This window comes from Pholcus phalangioides, unplaced genomic scaffold, assembly GCF_987345545.1.
Source record: "Pholcus phalangioides strain wild (caught in Gottingen) unplaced genomic scaffold, Ppha-v1.0 ptg000012l_1, whole genome shotgun sequence".
Classification (NCBI taxonomy): Eukaryota; Metazoa; Arthropoda; class Arachnida; order Araneae; family Pholcidae; genus Pholcus; species Pholcus phalangioides.
In genome coordinates this window covers 4,303,029-4,327,337 of record NW_028301605.1, presented here as the reverse complement: position 1 = coordinate 4,327,337, position 24,309 = coordinate 4,303,029, and the positions used below count along the sequence as shown (strand labels likewise).

The window sequence follows — 24,309 nt, the reverse complement described above, 5'->3', positions numbered from 1 at the left end:
AATTATTATGGATTACAAAAATGTGTTGCTATAATAGTTTTGCATTGCATTTTGTCATTTCAAAAGTCCAAAACTTTGATGATTACCAATTGACTGATTGTTGACAGAGATACGATATCAGGCCGCAACCAGATGCTTGGTCAGCCGGGGCAGGCACGCATTTAGGCGCGAAGCCCTTTCAATGTTAAGGGAGAGTTAAAGTGTGAAATTTGCGCCCCCTCTGGTCCGGCGCCAGGTCACCAAAACTCCCAAGTTTCGGTCCTGTCTAGAATTAGTTTAGAAAAAACATCCCTTCAAAGCACTAAACAGGCAATCAGCAGCAATGACGACCGCTTGTCGCGACGCCCTTGACAAAAGTTGGCGATGCCCCTTAAATCCACGACGCATGGTTTGAGAAACACTGCTAAAATACGTACAGTATTTCGGATCTTTTCGTTTAGACAACTTTACTCAAGATTATTACTTAAAGGAAGTATTCAGAAAACTGGATTGGGATAAAAAAGGAATTAAAATAAATGGAGAATTTCTGAACCATTTGCGTTTTGCAAGACGACATTTTTGTTATTAGCAGTAATCCAGACAAACTAAAAGAAATGATACAAGAATTGGCAAAGGCAAGTATTCGGGTGGACTTGAAAATGAATCTGCAAAAGACTAAAGTTATATTCAACCCCTTTGTTTTGAAGAGGACAGTCTTACTCAACAACACAGAGATAGAAGAAGTAGAAAGCTATGTATACCTGGGACAAGAAATTACCATGGAAAACGGAATCATTAATGAAATAAACAGAAGGATCAGGATCGAATGGAGCACTTTTGGCAAAAACTTTGTAATTCTGAAGAGTCACGTGCCATTATGCCTGAAAAGAAATTTTTTAACTAGTGTGTGCTACCAACGCTGACTTACGGAGCTGAAACATGGACACTCACAAGCAAGACTATACAAAGGCTACAGACAACACAAAGGAGCATGGAAAGATGTATGCTACTACTAAACCACACATGTACCTCGTCCATATTCCTCTGCGGAACCTCTAACAAATTGGTACATGCGGGAATGTGTGGGTACGTGTAGTGAAACCTGACGTAAAGTTTGTTTCTGTGTAATGCTTGTTATGTGTAGTGCTGCCATCTGCCACCAGTTTTTCTAACTATGAGTGAAGTGTAATGATTGAATAATTAATCGTTGTAGGCCTGTTGCTCTCTGTGGCGAGACTTTTTAATGGGGAGATCGGCTCGCATTTGTACCTCGAAGTTGGGAACCACAGGAAACCAACTTCAGCCGACCACCACTATGGCGACGGTGGGGTTCGAACCCGGATCCTCGCGATGCGAGTCCGTCATTATGACCACCACAGCGGCAAAGATGCATGCTAGGCATCACAAGGAGAGACAGAAAACGAATCACTTGGATAAGGAACCACACAAAGGTATATGATATCATGGAAAGAATTAAACGTTTAAAATGAAAATGGGCGGGCTAGACATATTTCAAGAAGACATGACAACAGATAGACCACAAGTATTCTGGGTTGGTACCCCCCGAGGTGTTAAACGTCCGAGAAGGCGTCCCCACGCAAGATGGTTTGACGAGATCAGGAAAGTGGCTGGGGTCAACTGGATTACTAAAGCAGCAGACAGCAGAATGGAAAAATTTAGAGGAGACCTTCATCCAGCAGTGGATTGAAAATGGTTGTTATGGATGATGATGACTCAAGATTTAAGCGAGATTTAAGTGATGTAATGCGAATTAGTTATTTAAAAGTTATTTATAACACGATTTTGAAAAATTTAATGTTTTGGGTAATTTTTTCTAGAATTATAATTTTCTTTGTGGTCTATAGGGCGGGGGCCATTTACAAAGAAGTTTCAGTTGTCCGATTTTCACCCTTATACGATGTTTTGACGTGGCCTCTTGAACGTCGTGTAAACGAATTTGTAAAGTGGGAGAAATATAACCTCAGGCAAGTTAGAAAGTAAAGCTTTCCCTTTTTTTCATTCAGGATTGCTATATATAATTTTCTATTCAGAAAAGGCGATAGGAATCCGACAATATGAAGCTCAATTGGCGATCCCAAGGGAGAGAGGGGGGGGGCCACAGAATGCAACGGAACAATTTGAAAGTTCCGAATCTTTGAAGGAAGACCGTCATAAAATCCGCATGTTGATTTTTTGGGAGTTTCGGGAATACCAATTCCCAGGAAGTGTTCTTGACCGTTATTGTCTGAAGGACTTGTGTGTGAGAATAGGAAGAAAGAAAGAAAGCCAAAACGAATATTGTCTCCTACTTGTCGATTATCTCAATATGTTCTCTGAATTTTTTTAGAGCACACGTTCTCAACATGTAACGAAAAAAAATTTGAAGCTACCAGGGTTTCGCGATTTTTGGGGTTCCGTCTCGATTCCGCGTAACCCAAAAAAAGCTTTTTTGAAAAGCCGTGGAACACCGGCTGGAAAACCCTGGTTTAAACTACAATCGCAGGTTAAAGGATTAGAGATCGACACGAATTGGTTAAAATCCTGAATTTAACCAATCCGTTTCGATCTCACCTATCTTTTGCGATTGTAGTTTAAACTGTGTCAGTGAATATGCCCGTTAACATGGCAAATATGTGAGATGAATTTTCGTATTTATAATCGTAATTATAATGTAATTTGTGAGTTAATGAGGTAATTTTAATTCTTGATTTGTTAGTTCCGTTAGAAATACGTGAAAGAATGAGACGGCTAAAACTACAAGTAAAAATACGAGAATGTCCCGGGTAATACGGGATGTATGGTTAATATTGTTATTATGGGTTTCAAGTTGGCTATGTTCCATAAAGACTGGCCATGTGTTATGTGACCATACGTCCCGTATTTTCCCGGGACAGTCCCGGTCTTTTCTGTTTTTTTGGTCGTCCCGACTTTTTGGCAAAAGTGTCCCGGTTTTTCCCGTATTTTACACGAAGCCTACTTGAATTTTTATTCTTTGTTGAAGTCAAAGATTGACATTATTTTTCAACTCATAAATTATTTTATGATAATTACAACCATATATGAGAATATTAATCTCCCACATTTGCCTTGTTAACGGGGTTTTTTTCGTGGAATATATTTTGATCCAATGCAATTTGCAGTAATGCATCACCTCCCGCCATTGTGATTTCTCGGTTATTTCAACAATATTTGGTAACTTTGTTTGGTTTTGGCGATAATTGGCAATGTCCCGTATTTATCTTGGAGAAATATGGCCAGTTTAGTCATGTGGGATTGCAATTTCTCAATAAAATGTTCAAGATACCGAAAGCGCTGTATAATTGTATCGGAATCTTCAATAAACAATTATTCTAACAGCCGAGCGGATAAGGCCATCAATAAGACATTGCAGACACGATTCTACAATATTAAAAATAAACATGATCATGAATTAAATTTTTAATATTATAGACCCTGTTGCTCTGCCCAAAGAGACCTTTTTTTACCCTTTCAGTGGCAATCCTGAGATAATTGATCCTGAGTGATTGCCCTTTCAGTGGCAATCCTGTCAAACCTGATCTGCTTTATTTCTGTCACCCCGAAATATTTTGTCTTCTATTAGAATGCAGTGAAACTGTTTTTACAATAAAATGTTTTCCATTCCCCTCCAACCAATCAGCTGTTAGTAGGCAGAGTTAGCTATTGTTCTAGGTTAGATAAAAAGAAGCAGCGAGAAAAAAAAAGGGAAATATATGCTCAATATATAAATAATACAAAAAGGGTTCTCTTCATAGAAAGCCACACACGTAATGGCAAGGTTTTGCAATTTCAAATGTGGCAATTATAATGCTGATCAGGAAAATTTCAAAAACCATTTAAAGGGTTAAATGGGAGTTTGGCTTAGATTTGCACCTTAAAATTGAAAAACCAACTTAAGCTGACCATCCCAAACAGTGGGGCTAAAACAACTTTTAATAACTTATCACTAATCATGAGCTAATCCCAAAATATCGGTCTGAGGATATGTTGTATCCGTAGTACCAAGTCAAGAAAAACTTTAAGGGTTGTGGAAATGATATTAGTTTTCTAAATTCAAAAGTCGTAAGCTTGTCACAAAAGTTCAGCGATACAAGCAGAAATTGTAGTAAACCACTTTGAAAGTGCTCGCAAAATGTTAATGAATTTAGACAGCTTTATTTTGTTTTCGGATCCTTTTTTATTCCCACATTGAATAAATCATGGAAACGGCATGCGCGAAGAGACTCAGACATTGTAAATTCTATTTTATTTCATCCCAAAGATTTCTTTAATTCTATTGATTCATATTTAAAAGGGGTTGACAGAAATTAAACATATAGTTAATTACAGGAAAGCATAGGTGTACGTAGAATTTTCTCAAGGAGAGGATTTTCAGATTTTTTATCCTTCTTTGCAGGAAAGTATACTTACTGTAGAAAATATAATTACAAGAAAATGTACTTAATATGCAGGAAAAATAAGAACAGAAAGGTACATGTAGTGTAGGAAAGGTAATTACAGGAAAATACACAATGTAGGAAAAATTACAGGAAAATGTACTTTTAATGTAGGAAAAATAAAAACAGAATTATACACAATGTAGGAAAAATAATTATAAAAGAAAAAAATCAATAAACCTCAAATACATGAACCCAAACCAACAGGAAATTGATGGGAAAGAAAAAACTATGTAGAAAATATTGATGGAAAAAAATAAAGATGAGAGCCAGAAAAAAATGAGAAAAGAGCGCAGAATATTACAAAATTACGAGAACGCGCTTGCGCATTGTAAGTTCCGAAGTATTGTACACGAAGTGACGACCGGTTCGAGAGTAACTCACTCCCGCTCCTCTATGATTGGCCAAGTTCATCAGGGAATGTCGGATTTTTAGCCGAAGCTTGTTATTTTTATTATCGAAGCTTGTTGATATTATCATTCGATCTCCATTTTGTTTGCTCTTTTTTAGTGAGTTACTTTTTTTGTGTTACTCTGTTTTTAATTTTTTACTTTTACATTCTCCCAGTCAGAGAATGGTCATTGCAGCCGATAGCCTTGCGTAATTCAATCCGAATATTATCTTATCTTCAATGGCTTAGTTGATACTAGCTGATTTTCAGACTTTTGACTTGGAGTATGTTTTCGTTAGTTTTTGAATTTTTTAAGATGGGCAACAGTGAAGCGGGAGGAATTCATTGCAGTTTTTAACCGTTTCATCTAAATCTATTGGTTTTTTTAATACTTTTATTAAGAATTTTATTGCAATCACTTTCATTTTTATCGTTTCGCAGTTTAGGAAAAGAAATAACTTCGTTATAACAACATGGAAGTTCCGTCAAAACGAATTGTACCTTCTGAAGTCACGAGCTCTCGTTGGATATATACCAGCAGCAACATGAGAGAGTCGATGGCCATAGATGAGTCGAAAGTCGGAAAATGGATGCTATTCCTCGACTGTAGTCACAGGGACACAGATGGTCTCACAGCACTGGACAGTGCATGGCCGGCGATAGTGAAATTGGTTCGTGAAAACGCATTGCTCTTGGCCAAGACTTCCACGGCCGTTAAAAGTACTACTAGTTTAGCTGGTGATGAAAACGGACTTATCTGTTGTTACACAAGTGACTATGATGATATTCAAGAAGTCAGGTCAGCTGCAATGGCCATCAGAAAGGCTCTACCTGATCACCTTCGTCCAATCTATTACAAAACAGATATGGACACTTATGCGATGAAGTACCGGAAATTTGGAAATAAGAATATATCGATGTACATGTTTGATGTCAAGGATGAACTGTACAAACGAGGAAGTTTTAATGAGTGGGTGAAGATTTAATTTTTTCCCCTTTCTCTTTCTTTGAGAACTTGCTGCCATGTTGAGCAATTGAGTTGAAGGTAGTTAATTGTTAACTTCAACCTTTATTATGTATTTCAATTTAATGAAATGTTTTGCGGTTTTTTTAAATTTTATCACCAATCCTTGTGAAAACAAAATGGAAAAAATCCATAAAATCCTTTGTATTAATCAAATTTTATATACTGACCGATAAAGTGACAATTTTTCCAAGTCCAACATGAGAGCTATTGATTTTGATCTATCTTATTATAAAGGCGGCTCAATTGCGTTTGGAAATTTAGTTGCCACCACTAAAGTTGTGCAACAACATGAAAACTCACTGGTAGTATATGTTATCTTAATCAGCCACCCTATGCAACAATACATTTTTGTCCGCATTTGAAGTTCAATTACACAGTTTACTTGCTAATTATTTATTCCATTATTTTCCTCTGTTTAGTTTGTTTTCGCTCTTATAAAACGTGTTGCCAAATTTATGCAGAATTGCAATATAATAATTTCAGTGGTACGTGTATGTTTCTGTCAAGTTTTATATGCAAAATTATTCAGTTAATTGTACAGTGATGAAAATTGTTTGTTCGGGTTCGAAGACTGTCGTCCGTTTGAGTTAGTTCTCAACATTTACCCAACACTTAGTGGTTGGCATCGCTGGGAGAATCGATGAAACTGCGTGAAAAGTCGTTTTATCAATTCTCCTGATGATGCCAACAACTAGTGTTGGGGAAACGTTGAGAACTAACTCAAACGGACGACGTCTTTGAATCCGAACAAACAATTTTCATCCACTGATGGCAGCGAAAACCTTATCAACTATTTAATTTTACAGCATTTACAATTTTTCAACTTGCAATTGAATTCGCCGCAAAGGGTTGTATAATTATTCAAATAAAAATAACTTTTTACACAGACACCGTGTGCTCAAAAACCTAATTACAAAGTTGTTTCCCCGTCTCTCCTGATGCCAACAAAACCGTTTTATCCTCATTTAATGCAGTTTTTTGGTTGGTTGTCTTCAAATAAATGTTACTGTCAATCACTTTCATTAAAGTGACACTGTATATATAAATACATTCATCTCGAAACCTTATAATTATTGATAACACAAGCTTATGACAAGGGCTCTGATTTTTATGACCTAAAGAAGAAACGTAGATTCTAGTAACTTATAAGCAGCGACGTTTCATCTTTAGGTCATAAAAATCAGAGCCCTACTTATGAAAAATTGGATGAACACACACAAAAATGTCATTGTGCTTGTTTTCGTGAAACTCTCAAAATATTTGATACTTTAAGTACTAAATTTCATCTTTCAACTACTCAGATCCTTATGCTCGGTGTTGAAAAATCAATCAAATCTTTATGTTAATGTTACTTAAATAAGGGAAAAATTGTGAAAAAAATATTCTATGAATTTTTTTGTTTGAAATTAAATTTTTTTAGTCACTCTTTTAATAAATTTTTTCGTGGCCCCATTATCAGCAGCCATGGCTCCCCTACTGTGATATTTTCCCCCATGGCCCCTGGTTGAGAACCACTGGACTAGAGCAGTGGTTCTCAACCGGGGGCCATATGGCCTCGGGGGGGGGGCCCTAGGATATTCCAGGGGGGCCACGGATGAAAATCTGGCGAAAGGGGAGCCACGGCTACTGATACGGGGGCCACGAACAAGTTTGTGGAATTAAATTTTTTTAGTCACTCTGACTAAAAAAAATCTCAGTGAATATTGCACCTAGAAACGATGAATTTTTTTGTTAGAGATCGGGAAACAACTTTCCAATTGGGTTTTGGGGCACAGGGTGTCCACATAAAAAGTTAACATTTTTATTTTAATAACTATATAACCCCCGGCAACATGAATCAAATATCTGAGTACAACACATTATTCGGAAACTTTTTCCGACTGGAAGTATGCCTCTAAGACCAACGGTTCGCCAGTAAAATGCCATATGCCCAAAGCCTCCTAGAAGTACTAGTATCTAGGAGGCTTTGATATGCCCCGTTACCTATGCGCCTTGTATATTAAATATAGTACAGACTATTATGTGAAATATTGTGTTGTGTTTAAGCCAACTTGCTGGTTGCTTCGTTCGCCCTCGAGAGAGCGGCCACATTATGAACCAAAAAGCCACTTGAAGGTAACTTGTCATCCAACGAAATATCAGATTTTCACCGTATCGAAATTCAAGTCAACAAACTGATAAGAGGGGGTTTCGGATTTGCTGACACTTTGATGACGGGGGGGGGGGGGTGAAGGTGGCTTACGTTATCAACCACCCCTTTTTGAAGATATGAAATATTCTAAGCTGCTGACGGGGGGGGGGATCAGTGTTTTGCTTACAGGGGGGGGGGGGAAGGGAGTCAAAAATGGCTGAAAATCTGCTTACGTAATATTTGAATGGCCCCTTATTTATATTTTCCGATGGACTTGAATCCGATCCTGATAATCAATCATTATTATGTTTACATGAACAGTTTTGTCACTGCGTTACGCAATGACAAAATCCGTATATACCATAGACTTAAGATATAAATAGACCGCGCACGCTATTCATAAAACTTGTCGAACGTGAAGAAAAGATGAGCAGTATTGTCGGGGAAAGAACAGGTTCTGCGCTATTACATTTGGCGTGTTTTCGCAGAAGCTAGGATGTTGCTGTAACGAAATTTGACTCAATTCGATCAAGTTGATGAAAACTTTCCTTCATTTTTTCAATGAATTTCACTCATTTTTATGTGAAATATTTAGGGAGTATCAGATTTGAAAAAATAAATTCTATAAAATAAACAAATATTGGAAAACGGAATTTTTTAATTTTCCATTAAGGGATAATTCTTAATAATTTCTTAACACATGGATTTTTAAATTTTAATTGAATATATAATATTTGAAGGAAGTGAATATAAACAGTATAAATTTCATGAAATAAATTTTTTTGGCACAGTTTTTAATAGCTTTCTAAATATCTATACACACACAGGAAACAAAATATTGTATACAACAAATATATAATGTTTATGTTACTGTAAATTTGATAAATCCGTAGTGCGCGTTATCTTCAGAAATTATGCATAATAGTTGGTAAATATATGCATAATTACCAATATTTTTAGTAAGTTTGATGAATTTCGTAGCATTTATCACTTTTTACGAATGAATCGAATAATTCTCAAAATGAAGTTAGTAAGTTTAATGAATATGGAAAAAATCCATGCTGAAATATCACTTTATTTCAACAACTTAGTTCTGTCCGTATGAGATGCGTGCACTACACATATTTCGCCATAAAAATTAAATTAATAATAAATGCGAAGATAGAGAGAGATTTTTTTTCATCGGCTTAGTTCATGTTGGCTTTTGCTGTATTTATCAGCATATGCAAACATAACCGTTACGAAGAGGGGTAAAAATACTATTATTTTTAGAGGTTGTTATGCATTTTTATGCAAAACTGCAATTGTCTAGAGGGGGGGGGGGAAGTTTTCCTCACATTCTATTTAAATAGAATATTTTTCATAAATTTATCCTTCTGAAAAGCATATTTTCTTCCAAGTTGAACAAAACTCGAATGAACTCACTAGCTCGCCAAATCTCGCCAAATCTTGCGGAGACGTATATTTCAGTTAAAACTTCATAAAACTCACAATTTCAATCATTTATTGCCAAAAATTCTATTAAAACATTTAATAATGATTCATGACATTTGAATTTTACCAAAACTTGGAACTTTAATTGAATTAAATCCAAAATGGAGTCGTTAAAAACTGAGATTACGTCAGAAATCCATTGCATCGTCAATTTAATATTCCAATTTTTAATTTATAAGAAGGGAAATAAGCAAAAAAGTATTCCTTTGTGAAAGGATAATGTTCCTCCTTTCCTAAACCGTTCCGAACATCCGAAAGCTGCACACGTGGTGACCATTCTAATGAAAAATAAGACAGCACTTGGAGATCGTCATACGAACAGCCATAAGGAAAGCATTGCCAGCGAGATTCCCTGACCAGCCTTTCGACTGGAGTCACGTGACTCCGGATCTTTGCTTCACATTGTAACCCCTCGCGCGCACTCTATAGTATTATTACTCTGTGGTATATACCGGGTGACTCGAAATGTTACGCCGCCCGCCAAAGCAGTTTTTTTTGCCTTGTAACATTTGCAGCGAATTCACAATGACACTAACAATTTTAAGGGAATTAAAATTAATTTAATACTCTAGAATACTTTAAGAAATTCATTTTTAAAAATATTGTTGGTGCTGGTACCTACTTTCAAAATTAGAAGTACCTTATGTGGTGATGACAAAGCTGCATTAAGAGTAAGCGTGAACCAAAGCCGCTTGAAAGGTAAGCGTATTCACTCAATGATAAAGAATGGCAGCGGAATTGATAGCAGCGCCATCTGAGAAGCGGAAGGAAAAACTTTCAGATTGATGGGCGTGGCTCCCCCTTCCTCTACTGCTGATTACGTCACTTTTCCACGGATTTTCGCTGCTAAATCAGCCGTCAATGATGTGAGAATTAACTCATCACCAAAGAAAGCTTTTCAAGCGGCGTTACTATCGAATTACAAAGGAAACCGATTCATCATTCAAGCATCGTGATTTAAAAATTAGTCATTTAATATAGCTGAATTGCATTTCATGACCTCTATCTTGGATTACAAATGGTGAAAAAAAAATCAAAAAACTCAGATATACTATTTATACCTCAACTTTCCGTCCATAACCTTAGAATTATATATCTAGTTTTTTGTGAAAATAATATAAAATATAGGAAAATAAGGGCAATTTTCGACATACCTGTTAACTTTCGGAAAACTAAGCATATGGATTCCCGTGTTAGTGTTAATTTCCCATGGACTTTCATGCTTTGACGACAAAATTTTACATATATACCACTAGGTTATTTTTACTTAAAGTATTCAACTAAATTCCGTTGTTCAAATCACCGAAATTTTACGTCATAATTTTAACCAGTCTATTCTGCAGAACAGTACGAGACTAATGCCATTCCTCGATAGTATTTTTATGTAAGCAAGAATTTTTTTTGAACAGATTTTTTTTCAGAGAAATGTAGCTTGGTTGACCAAGTATTACCGCCATAGCAATTTATAGTTAACATATTTTGTTCGAAATTTCGAGCATTTTTACGGTTCTAATGTGGTGAAATGAAAATTACGGATGAGAATGACTGACTATAGCCCTGATAAATCAATTCTGTTATCATGTCCTAGAAAATAATATAAAATGAAGGAAATTTTTCACTTACCTGTTGCTGTCTTTCGGAAATTTATACATGTGAACACGTTTTCGAGTTCATTTTGCAACCATAAAATCTGCAATAAAACTTCGGATACGCGGACATATTCAATAAATATAGCTACAAGGTATGTAGAGAATTTTAGTTGGCCCTTAGAAGGATCTTTTTAAGAATTTTAAAGATTAAAATTCGCCAAAAAAATAAAGAGCAATAGCTAACTAAGCGTCTTCACGTGAGTAAAGTAAACAAAATGGCGTGGAGGGGAAAAAAGACGATTCCTTCCCGACGCAAGCAGCCAATCACAGGCCAGCAGTAGGAGTTTGTCCTTCCTGAACAGAGAGGGCGCTGATGTCATGTGTGGATTCCGGTTTTCCCATAGGACTGTTCACGCCAAAGCTGCATTAAGAGTCTCACTCTCACCCAAGCCTTTCAAGCGGCTTTGGGTGATGACGAAAAGCTCAGCTGTAAAAAACTAAATTCTTCATTCAGCTACGCTCCTTATAAACAAAGCTTATAAACTGACCAGAAAGATCAAACTTCCAGTTCAGTAATTTTTTCAAGACCCAAAAAGACATCCAAAACAAAGGAACTCCACACAAGCAGACGACAGGTAAGATCGTAAAAAGTGAATTTTTCCATACTCCACTTTATAGTAATGTGCTGCCATCTAATGTCAAATTTAAAAGTGACTCATGTGGTGATGATGAAGTTCAAAGTGAAAAAAACTATATTCTTTATTCCACTCAGTTCCTTATAAACAAAGCTCGTGAACTGAACTGGAAATTTAAACTATAAGTTCGGTTGTTTTATTTGAGCATAAGGAGACGTCCAAAACTAAGAGCCTCTTAATGAGCAGACGACAGAGAAGAAGTCGGTTCCCTACAAGCTAAAGCTCACAAACAGAACTGGAAGTTCGAACTGCAAGTTCAGTAATTTTTTCCGGACGCCCAAAACAAGTAAATTGGAGAGAAGCAGACGACAGAGATTATACCTTACTTGAGGGCGCATCCAGCCACCGCGACTGCAGCGACATCAAATGCAAGGAAATTACGTGACCCGGTAAAAACAAACTTCCCGCCTGGCAGTTTTTCCAAAGAAATGTACAGTTCGGTCTCTAAATATTGTGTTTTAAAGATTTAAGAAAAGGAGAGAGAGAAGAACTCATCTAAAGAGAGGTGAAAAAAGATTAAATTATTTTCATTTAATACCGGAATTTCATTTCTTTCATAATTTCTTGAATTTTCCTTCATCAATTCTGGATTTCCCTTCATTATTTTTTAAATATTCTTTCATTATAGTCTGTTTCAGGTTAACTTTGCAGTGAAGAGAAAGGTAGAGAGTGTATTCCTTCGCCGCAAAATATAGTTCTCATATATCGGAGGTTTAAGATGAACCTTTATGCATAATATTTCAATTTTTTCTATGATTTTGAAAAAAATACTGAAAAAAAATCGTTTTGAACCGATGTTTACTTGTTTAAAATTTTTGAATTATAAAAAATATTGGTTACCATTATTAAAAATCCATAGCAACGGCAACGACACCCTGGCGCGATATCCTAGAAATTTTCCCCGCCAATATCACTGTCGTGTTTTTTTTCGTTACACAATTATATACTGTATATATACATTTTTTTTTTCGTTATTTGGTTGAATTTTCCATAACGATACAATTTTTCATTCAGTTTTCAGTTTTACATGCAGTTGTAGGCTTACATAAAAACGAATATTCAATCAGTTTTATTTTCTCCTAAAAATAGGCTTCAGTGAGTTCAGATATTCACTCATAAATTACAAGAAGTGTTTCTCTTCCACGAGAGTGCCGATACTATTGTGACTTGTGAGAGGCCCTCTATGGGTGCAGAAGTTTTGGTTATAGATCCTCCTTTTTTTAATTATTTATTTTTTGCCATGTTTATGGGATAGTTTTAGTTTCCGATCACGGAGAGTGTTGACAGAGTCGCGACTTCCACTCACACGAACGGACGCCATCTTCCACCCACCTGTTTCTCCTCATGCCCCTTGCCTATAGCGTCTCTTCAGATACAATAAATGAGTGGGGGGGGGGGGGGTCCACAGTGGTTTGGGCTTTCATCTGTTGTGACAATTGTGTCTTAATTTTCACCAGAGATAGCCACGCTAAAGTTCTCTGCTCTTCCATTCCTGAATACTATATTTTTTTTGGTTTTTGAATACTCGCTGTAAACAAAACTCCATAAGAATAATCCATAATAACCATGAGCAGCACATCAACCGTAACAAAAGACTAAAGCTGTCGGGAAAACAAGTGGCATCGACGTATACCGTTCGGGGAAGGGGGAGGTCGAGTGACGGAAATTTCGGCAAGAAAAGTGAGTAAAAAAATTCTAAACTTTTCCGTATCATTATTATTATTTGGTGCTATTCCTGCATTTACACGTGAAAACAGAGTTAATCTGCTTCTTCTTAATTTATTTAACATTATTTTTTTCCATATAAATTGAAGAAAAAATTAAAAATCCCCAGTTTTTGAGAGCCATGGTTAATACACAGTATTTTAAAATTACACGTTGCTTTCATAATATTGTTTAGATTTTTTTTTGTAAATAAATTTCAGCTGAGGGGAGGGAAATATTGTAGAAAAATATGACTTTTTTGAAATTTTTAATGTTACTTACGGCACATCAATGAAGAGTAAGTGACACGCTGATAGAAGATAATTATTTTTTTCTATATTTTAAAACATTTTCTAATCAAAAAACAAAACAAATGATTTCAAAAACCTCACTTTAATTTCTGAAAGTATTGGCAGTGGTTTTCTTTTAATTCTATAATTATCACTAATTTAACTGTGCAATTACGTTACACGTAAAAAATATTTTTCTCAGTGAGATTGGCGATGTAGCGACCCTTCTTCAACTGTTTATTATCATTCTTTTTTATTATTATTATTTATGTCAGTGTGGCAACATGTGTATTTTTATGTAGTCAAAGCCGACTATCATTGTTGTTGTTTTACATTCGGCATATCCTTACGTCTGCCACACGCTCCCGCTGTTGAGTTTGTAATAGTTATATAAATTGTAAATAAAACATGTAAATAATTAACAATCGCTATATTCAACTTATGAGCGAGCCTACTGAACAACGTCGCGCCCACAATAGCGTAACAGTGGTGACCTGTTTTTTTTGAACATGTGAGATGCAAGTTGCTGTTTCCCTTTCCCGACCACGTTGTTTGTGCTACGACCGTGAACTTGCGTTTTCGGCTACCGGCGGTTTACTGTTTCCGATGAAAACAGATGCTGTCATCTCACCTTCTGAAGATGTTGTCAAGCATACGGTAGGCTCTTTTTGAACTTTTCTTGATTTGTGTGTCGCAAACGCCACGATGTCAAAGACTCAACCCGAATCGATGGAAATCAACCCAGTCGCGGTAAAAATGCCTCCGTTCTGGCGAAATCGCCCGGAATTATGGTTCAAACAGATCGAATCGCAATTTTTGCTCTCCAAAATTAGCGCTGACTCGACGAAATTTAACTATGTAGTTACTAGTTTAGATCAGCAGGAACTCTCGGCCATTTCGGATATCTTAATGAATCCACCGACTCAAAATAGCTATGATGCCCTGAAAGAGCGGTTGATATCCCAGTATGCCGATTCCGAATCTTCTAAGTTAAAGGCTCTTTTGCAAGGCCTAGTTTTGGGTGACAAGCGCCCGTCACGTTTGCTATTGGAGATGCGCGATTTAGCTGGCAAGCATTTTGATGATAAAATTTTGAAAACCTTGTGGTTACAACAATTGCCAGTAGCTGTTCAGCAGATATTAGCCGTAAGCACTGACGACTTGCCGAAGCTTGCGGAAATGGCAGACGGCATATTGGACGTTACCAAGCCCACGGATGTCAGTTCAGTCCAGCCGTGTCCAATCGATACCAGATTAGATGAGATCTGCACTCGCCTGTCTAGATTAGAAACTAGACCTCATGCTCAGCGTTTTCGTTCGCGATCTAGGTCTCGCCAATCTCTCTCAGCGGGACAGACATCTCAAATATGCTGGTACCACAGGAAATTCAGAGAAAAAGCGCACAAGTGCACAGCGCCCTGCTCTTACAAGCACTCAAAAAACGAGTAGAGCATTCGTTGGGGGCGCACAGCGAAAATGCTAATATTGCAAGTCGCCTATTTGTGTATGATCGTAAAAACGGATTGCACTTCCTTGTTGATACTGGAGCATCAGTATCTGTGTTACCCGCTGAAAAATCTGAATTGTCAACTAAAACCAATTCCTTTCAGTTAACTGCTGCTAATGGCACTCAAATTCCTACATTTGGTACTAAGATGCTGAACTTGGACTTTGGTCTGCATAAGAATTTCGTTTGGAAATTTGTTGTGGCCTCAATCAATAAGCCAATCCTAGGCGCTGATTTTCTTAGTCGATACAGCTTTTTGGTTGACATGAACAAATGTCGATTAGTTTCACACGATTCAAAAATGTCCATATCCGGATCCAAGGCAGAAGTACCTTCCACTGGTGTGACATTTGCTATGCATGATACTACTGATTATCATAAGCTGTTATCCAAATTTCCCGAACTGACTAAGATAAATTTCTCGACCGAGTCCGTTAAACATAACGTTACTCATTTTATCGAGACGACAGGCCCACCTGTGTTTGCCAAGGCCAGACGTTTGGCGCAAGACAAGCTTACTATCGCTAAACGCGAATTCGCTTACATGGAAAGTCAAGGTTGGTGTCGGCCCTCCAAAAGCAATTGGGCCAGCCCTTTGCATATGGTTGCGAAAGCAGATGGAGGATGGCGTTGTTGCGGGGATTATCGCATGTTAAATGCCAGAACGAAACCCGACCGCTACCCAATTCCACACGTGCATGACTTTGCTAATTTTCTCGCTGGAAAAACGATATTTAGTACCCTTGACTTGGTTAAAGCCTACTACCAGATTCCTGTACAGCCAGCACACATTGAGAAGACGGCAGTCATCACTCCATTCGGACTGTACGAGTTTCTTTATATGCCTTTCGGTTTGTGCAATGCCGGTCAAACACTGCAAAGGTTCATGAACTCTGTACTTCAAGAATTTGACTTTTGTTTTCCTTACTTGGATGATGTACTCATCGCTTCGACGTCTCCAGAGGAACATCTCGTTCACTTACGATGCATTTTCGAGAAATTCTCCGAATTCGGAATTGTCTTGAATATTGATAAGTGTATTTTCGGAAAATCTGAAGTAGCATTTTTAGGACATACTGTAAATGAGCACGGTATCAAACCATTGGAAAAGAAAGTTGAAGCTATCCTGAACTATCCACAACCGCAGACCATTCAAGAGCTGCGCCGATTTCTCGGAATGCTTAATTTTTACAGACGCTTCATTCCAAACGCCGTGAAAAAGCAAATTTTGCTCAACGCGTATCTTAAAGACAGCAAAAGGCACGATAAACGTCTCATCCAATGGACTGAAGAATCTAAAATCGCTTTTGAAAATTGCAAGACTGATTTGGCTAATGTAACCCTTTTGTCATATCCACAGCAAAATTCTGCGTTGGCTCTGATGGTCGATGGATCCGACTATGCGATTGGAGGTGCCCTACAACAACGAGTTGGAAATGACTGGCAACCCATCGCATTTTTCTCTCGTAAATTGTCAAAATCTGAGCAGAACTACAGTACTTTCGACAGAGAACTATTAGCCATATACGCTGCTATAAAGCATTTTTTATACCTATTAGAAGGACGGCACTTTATCATTTTTAGTGACCATAAACCATTGTCCTATGCCTTCAGTCACATCAGTAAGAACAACTCAGCCAGGCAGATAAGGTATCTGGACTTTATATCGCAATACTCCACCGATGTTCGTCATATATCTGGGGTTGAAAATGTTGTTGCTGACGCTTTATCCCGTATCAGTTCGATCGAATTTCCTTCTCCTCTCGATTATAAGGAAATTGCCAAAGCTCAAAGGGAAGATGAAGAGTTGGAACAACTTCGCACTTCTATTAGCTTAGAGTTCAAACCCATGCTGATCAACAGCCAAATTGAAATTTTATGCGACGTTTCAACTGGAAAGGTTAGACCTTACATTCCTGAACCATTCAGACTTCAAGCATTCAGCACTGTCCACAACTTGAATCATCCTGGTAAACGAGCTACTGAAAACTTGCTCTGCAGTCGTTTCGTTTGGAAAGAGATGAAGAAAGACTGCGCAGAATGGTGCAAGACTTGTCTTTCATGCCAAAAATCTAAAATCATCAAACACACCAAAGCGCCACTTGGAAAATTCCCGTTGTGTGATAAACGTTTTGGACATGTGCACATAGACATTGTGGGACCACTCCCACCATCCCGTGGATTCCGGTACTGCCTAACAATAGTGGATCGTTTCACTCGATGGCCGGAAGTTATTCCCATGGAGGACATGACAGCAGAAACTGTTGCAAGATGTTTCTTTTCAGGTTGGATCAGCCGTTTCGGTACCCCTGAAACCATCACCAGTGATCAAGGTCGACAGTTTGAAAGTTCCTTGTTTCGAGCCCTTGCTACAATTCTTGGTATTAACAGAATTCGTACCACACCATATCATCCGGCCGCAAATGGTTGTGTTGAACGTTTTCATCGTGACCTGAAGACAGCGTTACGCTGCCTCGAAACTGACCACTGGACCAACATGCTTCCTAGCGTTCTTCTAGGTATCCGTTCGTGTGTAAAGGAGGACATCGGAGCTTCATCAGCAGAACTCGTCTATGGGACGCCACTTCGCTTACCTGGGGAGTTTTTCCAGCTCTCCAACGATGTTCCGCCCGATGAATTTGTGGAAACACTCCGCAACACTATGTCGCAAATTCGTCCAGTTCCTACAACCACACATGGCTCGCACAAAATCTTCTGGCATCCAGCTCTAGATGATTGTTCTCACGTTTTTGTGCGATGTGACGCAGTTAAGCCCACTTTGCGGCCGCCTTATGATGGCCCTTACGCAGTCATCAGCAGAGGTGATAGACATTTCACATTGCAGTTCCCGGATCGTGTCACTACTATAAGTGTTGACAGACTGAAACCTGCCTTCTTAATGAAGCCAAAGGACATAATTTCGATCCCACGGAAGACTGTACCCTCAGGCCAAAAAGAAATGGAACTGCGTTCCGGAAAGAAAGTGCGTTTCAACTTATAATTCGTCGAGAGCCTATGATCCTCTCGACTGGGAGGGGGTCATGTAGCGACCCTTCTTCAACTGTTTATTATCATTCTTTTTTATTATTATTATTTATGTCAGTGTGGCAACATGTGTATTTTTATGTAGTCAAAGCCGACTATCATTGTTGTTGTTTTACATTCGGCATATCCTTACGTCTGCCACACGCTCCCGCTGTTGAGTTTGTAATAGTTATATAAATTGTAAATAAAACATGTAAATAATTAACAATCGCTATATTCAACTTATGAGCGAGCCTACTGAACAACGTCGCGCCCACAATAGCGTAACAGCGAGAATCGGCCATACCTTACCGAGGCCGCGCATCGATACATTGGTTAAGAGGCTTTCGTTCCCATAGCAACGAGTGATGCGGTTCCCTCGTAGCTTCCCCTTCACTGCAAAGTTAACCTGAAACGGACTATAATTCTGGATTTATTTCCCTTATTCATTATTATTTCTTTCATTACTTCTGAAATAATTCCTTTCATCAATTCTGGATTTGTTTCTTTCATTAATGCTGAAATTATTACTTTTATTAATGCTGGAATTATTACTTTTATTAATGCTGGAATTATTTCTGTCATTGATTCTGAAATTATATCTTATTAATTCTGGAATTATATCTTTCATTAATTCATTAATTCTGGAATTATCTCTTTCCTTCATTCTGGAATTATCCTTCATTAATTTTATTATTATCTCTTTTATTAATTTTATTATTATCTCTTTCATTAATTCTTTCACTAATTTTGGAATTATGTTTCATTAATTTTATAATTATCTCTTACATTAATTATAGAATATTTTCTTCCATTAATGGTGAAATTATCTTTCTTTAATGCTGAAATTAAAACTTTCATTAATTTTGGAATTATCTCGTCCATGCTGAAATTATTTTTTCATTTATTGTTTTAAACTCCTATTTATGCCATAAGAAAATAACGGGGGGGGGGTCGTGTTTGTTTTCACCGAGTCACGTGATGTTCCGACAAAAGATGTTGGGGGACACAGTTCTTAGCACTGCCAAGGCGGAGACCGCTGACGTCCTACTCTCTCCGGAGTCTTGATTTATATACTGTTAGTGCTGTCATTTAATCTCGAAATTTCAGGCAACTCATGCGGTGATGAGAGATAGATAGAGAGATTCTTTGTCATTTTTTGGCAAGAAATTTTTTTATGAGACGAAAATTTTTGCAACAAAAATTGTGCATTTGCAATAATCGATTTTATGGAGAAAAAATAATTATTTCTTTCCACAAAAACATTCGGGCAATATGGATGATCGAACAAATAAGTGAAAATACGGATTTTGTGGTCTTCAGATAGGGTTACCAGATTCAATTTACGAATTTTTCGAGAATTTTTCAGGTAGGGCCCCCAAAAATTCCTTTGGCCTATGATGCTATTACGACGACTCTGCCTGTCAGCCCCACTCTTGTGGGGATCATGGAATTCTAGTACCTCATTCCTTTACTTATATTAATTTACATTAATTAAACAAAAACATCAATAAAAAATTCGAAAAATGATCAAAGTTATCGAATTGCAACGTATATTTGATAAAGAGATGATGAAGCGCTTTAAAAGTATGAAAAAAATTTATGTCTGTTCAATACGGTTCGAGCCACGATGAAGTGTCAGCAGGTGGACCACGCGCCAATTATTATTAATAATCTATGAATTTTGTAAAATTAATTTAAATGTCATTCCCTCTCAATGGATCGTGTTTGATTACGATCCAGACTATCGACGCGTTCCAGAAATAATGAAAAAAAAATGAGTGTGATAGAATTCGTTCTTTTCGTGAAAACAAAATTTCAAGATTTATGTTCGTAACTCGAAAAGTTTGTAAGTCGAGAAGCAACTACATGAAAAAATTTTAGAGAGGGCCGCAATTTTTTTTTTCTTTTTTTGCATTGGGCCGTGAAATTCTCCTAAGCCTGGACTGGTCTCCGATTTTTGAACTAAAATATCTCAGGAAATAATGGAGTTAAAAACATGTAATTTGTTTGTTGGGCTCAGAAGAGAAAGAGCAACAACTGTCTAATTGGAAGTTAGAGGACGGGGGGAGGGGAAGGATCATATAAAAATTTCATTTTTTATTTTGTGTACACTGTATTTTCATCCTCAAAACTCGCACAGGGTAATTTCTGGTCACATTTTGAGAATTTTTAAAATTAGAGCCATACCACTACGACGAACGGTTGATGAGATAAAGACTGTAACAACACTCCAAGGAGAAACCTTTGAATCTTAGAATGGCCATAATATTACCAATAGGCAGGGCCGCAAGTAGTGGGGATGGGGGGGGGGGAGCAGGCGAATCTGGTGCCCCCGGCGCATTAAAAAGGGGGCGCAGATTTAACCATTTAACCTATCCTTCAGCATTACGGGGGGGGGGTGCCTAAATGAGTGGTTGCCCCGGCTAACTAAGTATCCAGTTGCGGCCCTGCCAGTAGGTATATTATTTCTGACGATTCACCGTTATATATATTGGGTATTTTTTATTTTTAGATACATTCTCAAGTTCGTAATTTACACATGGTAGCATTTCTTTTACTTCTATAGATCAAACTACACAGTTGATCCACTAATGACCCACAAAAATCATGTCCTTATTCTGTAGAACTTGGTTTACTGCGTGGGCCCACCTGAGCACTTCTGGCAACCAAGTGACAATTAGATGTGGTTCCGATTTTTAAGAGTAAATATGCAAATAGGTAGGTAGGAATTTTTAGCTAGGTAGTAGTGCCTCTCTCAGAAAAATCGCTTTGTATGTGGGCGTGTGATAATGTTAAGAGACAGCCCTGGGCGTACTTTATGAAAATTGTGAAAAGCTAATCAAAAAACTCAGCAAAATAATGTGGTCTAGTTTGCAATATTATTAGTTTCTCATCTTTTGTGCCATTCTTGTGATAATGATCTTCAACTATTACAATCAAGTGTTCTTAAAATTTCAAGCCGGGTTTTCCTAGAAATAGGTTTGTTGCGCAGCGTGAACCGAATTAGACTATTTCGCGCCGACAGAAACGTGTTACACAATCACGCCACGCGTTTGTGTTTTCCTAGCGAGACGCATCAGATCAGGGCGGCTATATAAAGTATATGGCTTTGGCATCAGCTACTCTGTCGTCTGCATGCTCCGGTTTGAAGGGAAGGGAAAGAAAACGCAGAAGAGTGAAGAGAATATCGGCAAAACGCGCGGCGCACGACGCATTTGACTCCTCCAGAAGCAGTCGGCCAATCACGCCGGACGTAAAGCGCTGTCGTCAGGCGTATTGCGCTCTGTGGGAAAACAGTCATGCTGCTTTTCTTACTGGTGAGTGGACGGCGTGTCGCGCTGGATGAATCACGTTGCGCGTGGCACAGGAAACCTGCTCCTAGGAAAACCCGGCTTTAGAATCTATCGGATGATCGATGTTGAAAAAAAAATCGCGCATTAAACAAAATGCCATATATTTGTGATGCCCCTTTTGTACTGATGCCCTAAGCACGTGCTTATTTTGCTTAATGGTTAATCCGGCCCTGTGACTGCGCACATGATTTCTCTGGAATGAATGTTTCAAACAAATATTTAAATATTTTTCACACGTATTTTAGTTCATTTTTTTTAAGTTTATAGTAGGGCTACAACATGAAACTATATCCTTGATACATGTATTATTGTTGAAAACGATTTGAAACGTTGAACTTTTCAATTGTGATTAATTTGGGTGGCTACTCCCTCATTATTACTTTTATCCGCATGAACAGAATAAAATTAATAAAACTGCTTGTTACCACTTTTTGCGATTTTTATCACTACAAGAATGCGTATTTTGGAAGCTACAACTGACATTTTCTCAACGAAACCATAATCATTTACACAAAAATAAACTAATTTGAAATAATACAAATTTCATCCATGGTGAATTTTCCTACATGTGTAAGCGTAAGAGGGTTCTCATACTAGGGGATTTCAATTACCCAGGTATTGATTGGGTTAACCTTTTATCTAGAGATCAGTATGAAAGAGACGTTCTTAAGTTGGTGTTCGAGAATGTTTTGTATCAGCATGTATCAGAAGCCACTAGGGGTAATGCTATTTTGGATTTAGTTCTTACTAGTTCTGAGGATCTTGTTGAACATGTTTCGGTAGGGGAAGAGTTTTCTTCCAGTGATCATCGTATCGTCAGATTTCACTGTAACTTTTCCTCGGGTAAGGTCGATAACAAAAGACTGGTTCCTTGTTTTCGAAGAACTAACTTTGATGTTCTGAGAGGAAGGTTAGCGGAAGTTTTCAAAGACCGGTTGGAATCAGTAGGGGGTGGTAAGTCAATGGGAAGAATTTAGTACGAAGCTATCCTCTGTTTTGCACGACGTCATACCCTTTGTTCGAAAAAAGCGTATTTGTACATCGCACCCTCTATGGTTCACGGATAGCGAGCGTAACCTTTATCTTGAAAAGAAAAGAGCATTCAGAGAGTATAAAAGTGGACGACGTGACCTATCATTGTTTACTGATAAAAGAAGAGTGTTGAAGTGAAGTGATAAGGGATAGTAAAAAGGAAGTTGAATCTAGGTTGGCAGATAACATTATCTTTGACTTAAAATCATTTTTTCGATGCGTCAGTAATGGATGTAAGGGGACGGTGGGCCCCCTCTCGATAGGAGGCTCTAGGGTATAGAGCAATGTAGGCATGTGTAGTGCTTTCAATGACTTTTTCGCGTCGGTTTTTAATGGAGATAATGATATTCGATATACGGGTGTTGCATGGGGTAATAAAACCCTCAACGATATTCAAGTAGATGACGTGGAGGTCCTAAATCTTCTAAGAAATGTATGTGCAAGAAAAGCACCAGTATCAGATGATATCAATCCCAGGGTCCTCAGGGAATGTGGTAACGAATTGTTGGGGCCAGTCGCACAGATATATAGGAGTAGTGTTGCTGAGGGTATCGTCCCAAGGGATTGGAAACTGGCTAACGTTGTTCCGATATTTAAGAAGGGTAGTAGAGAAATGGTGTCCAATTATCGTCCAGTGAGTTTGACGAGCTCCCTCTCGAAAATTTTGGAAATTATCATCAAAAGGCAGTTTGTGAAGTGGATAGACGAGAATAATGTATTGTCGGATAATCAGCATGGGTTCAGGAAGGGGAAGTCATGTGTAACTAACCTCCTTTGCTTTTATGACCACGTGACTAAGGCTTTGGGTAAGAGCAAAAATGTAGATGTTGTTTACCTTGATTTCCAGAAGGAATTCTCATTGACGAGCGGTTTAGGTTTTCTGAACATTGTTCAGCGGTGGTCAAAAAATCGAATAGAATGCTTGGTCTCATTTTCTAAAAGGTCTCTTCACGTTCTCCTAGTCATTCTTCCGCTTTTTCGAGGCTTAGTTCGTCATGGACTGGAGTATGCTGTAAGGTTTTGGGGACCATACCTACAGAGGGACATACACTTGGTTGAAGGGATGCAAAGATCTACGCGTGTCTTTATTGGCACACGGGGCTATGAAGAGAGACTTCATTTTTTGAATATGTTTACATTGGATGAACACAGGTGTCGAGGAGATATGATCGATGTATTCAAAATTTTCAATGGGATGGATAGGATGGACCATGAACTTTTAGTACACCGCCAATCGACTGCTTTTACAAGGGGACACCAGTATCGATTGGTGAGGGACAATGCAAGGTTGTGGTGTCGCAGGGAATTTTTCTCTAATAGGGTTGTTAATAAATGGAATAGCTTACCCCCGGAGGTAGTAGATTGTAACACAGTTGACACGTTTTAAAAAAAAATACGAGAAACATGTTGGGGTAAATCGAGAAGCTATCCATTCTTAGATTAAGACAACCCTAAGTATTCTTTATGGGCATTGTATGGTATTCTATCATACATATATATATTGTTTATAATTTTTGTTAATTGCATTTTTAATTGGGTTGCTGTATTTTTGAAATATATGACATCCATATTTTTATGGGCATCTTTTTCTCAGCCACCTCATTAGGCGTTTTGCCTGTTGTGGCGTTGTATTTGT

At 37.8% G+C, this 24,309-nt stretch overlaps 3 protein-coding genes across 4 annotated transcripts in view; all 3 read left to right on the top strand.

Moving 5' to 3' along the window:
- Positions 1-24,309, top strand: part of Mettl4 (Methyltransferase like 4) — a 63,858-nt gene that overhangs the window by 24,796 nt on the left and 14,753 nt on the right. The window contains exon 10 of one of the 2 annotated variants that reach the window (XM_089240075.1): positions 5,266-5,369. The exons of the other annotated variant lie outside the window; for it this stretch is intronic. The gene's annotated coding sequence lies outside the window, so the exon portion shown is untranslated. Of the gene's footprint in view, positions 1-5,265; positions 5,370-24,309 lie in introns of those variants that run through there. 2 annotated transcript variants of the gene reach the window in all.
- On the top strand, positions 5,298-5,810 carry LOC149079174 (uncharacterized). The gene has a single exon (XM_089240081.1). The coding sequence runs from the start codon at positions 5,298-5,300 to the stop codon at positions 5,808-5,810; it is 513 nt and encodes a 170-aa protein (XP_089096207.1).
- The window catches only part of LOC149079171 (uncharacterized), a 36,014-nt gene continuing 22,551 nt past the window's right edge, over positions 10,847-24,309 (top strand). Inside the window, exon 1 of the mRNA XM_089240080.1 lies at positions 10,847-11,700. The gene's annotated coding sequence lies outside the window, so the exon portion shown is untranslated. The remainder of the gene's footprint in view (positions 11,701-24,309) is intronic.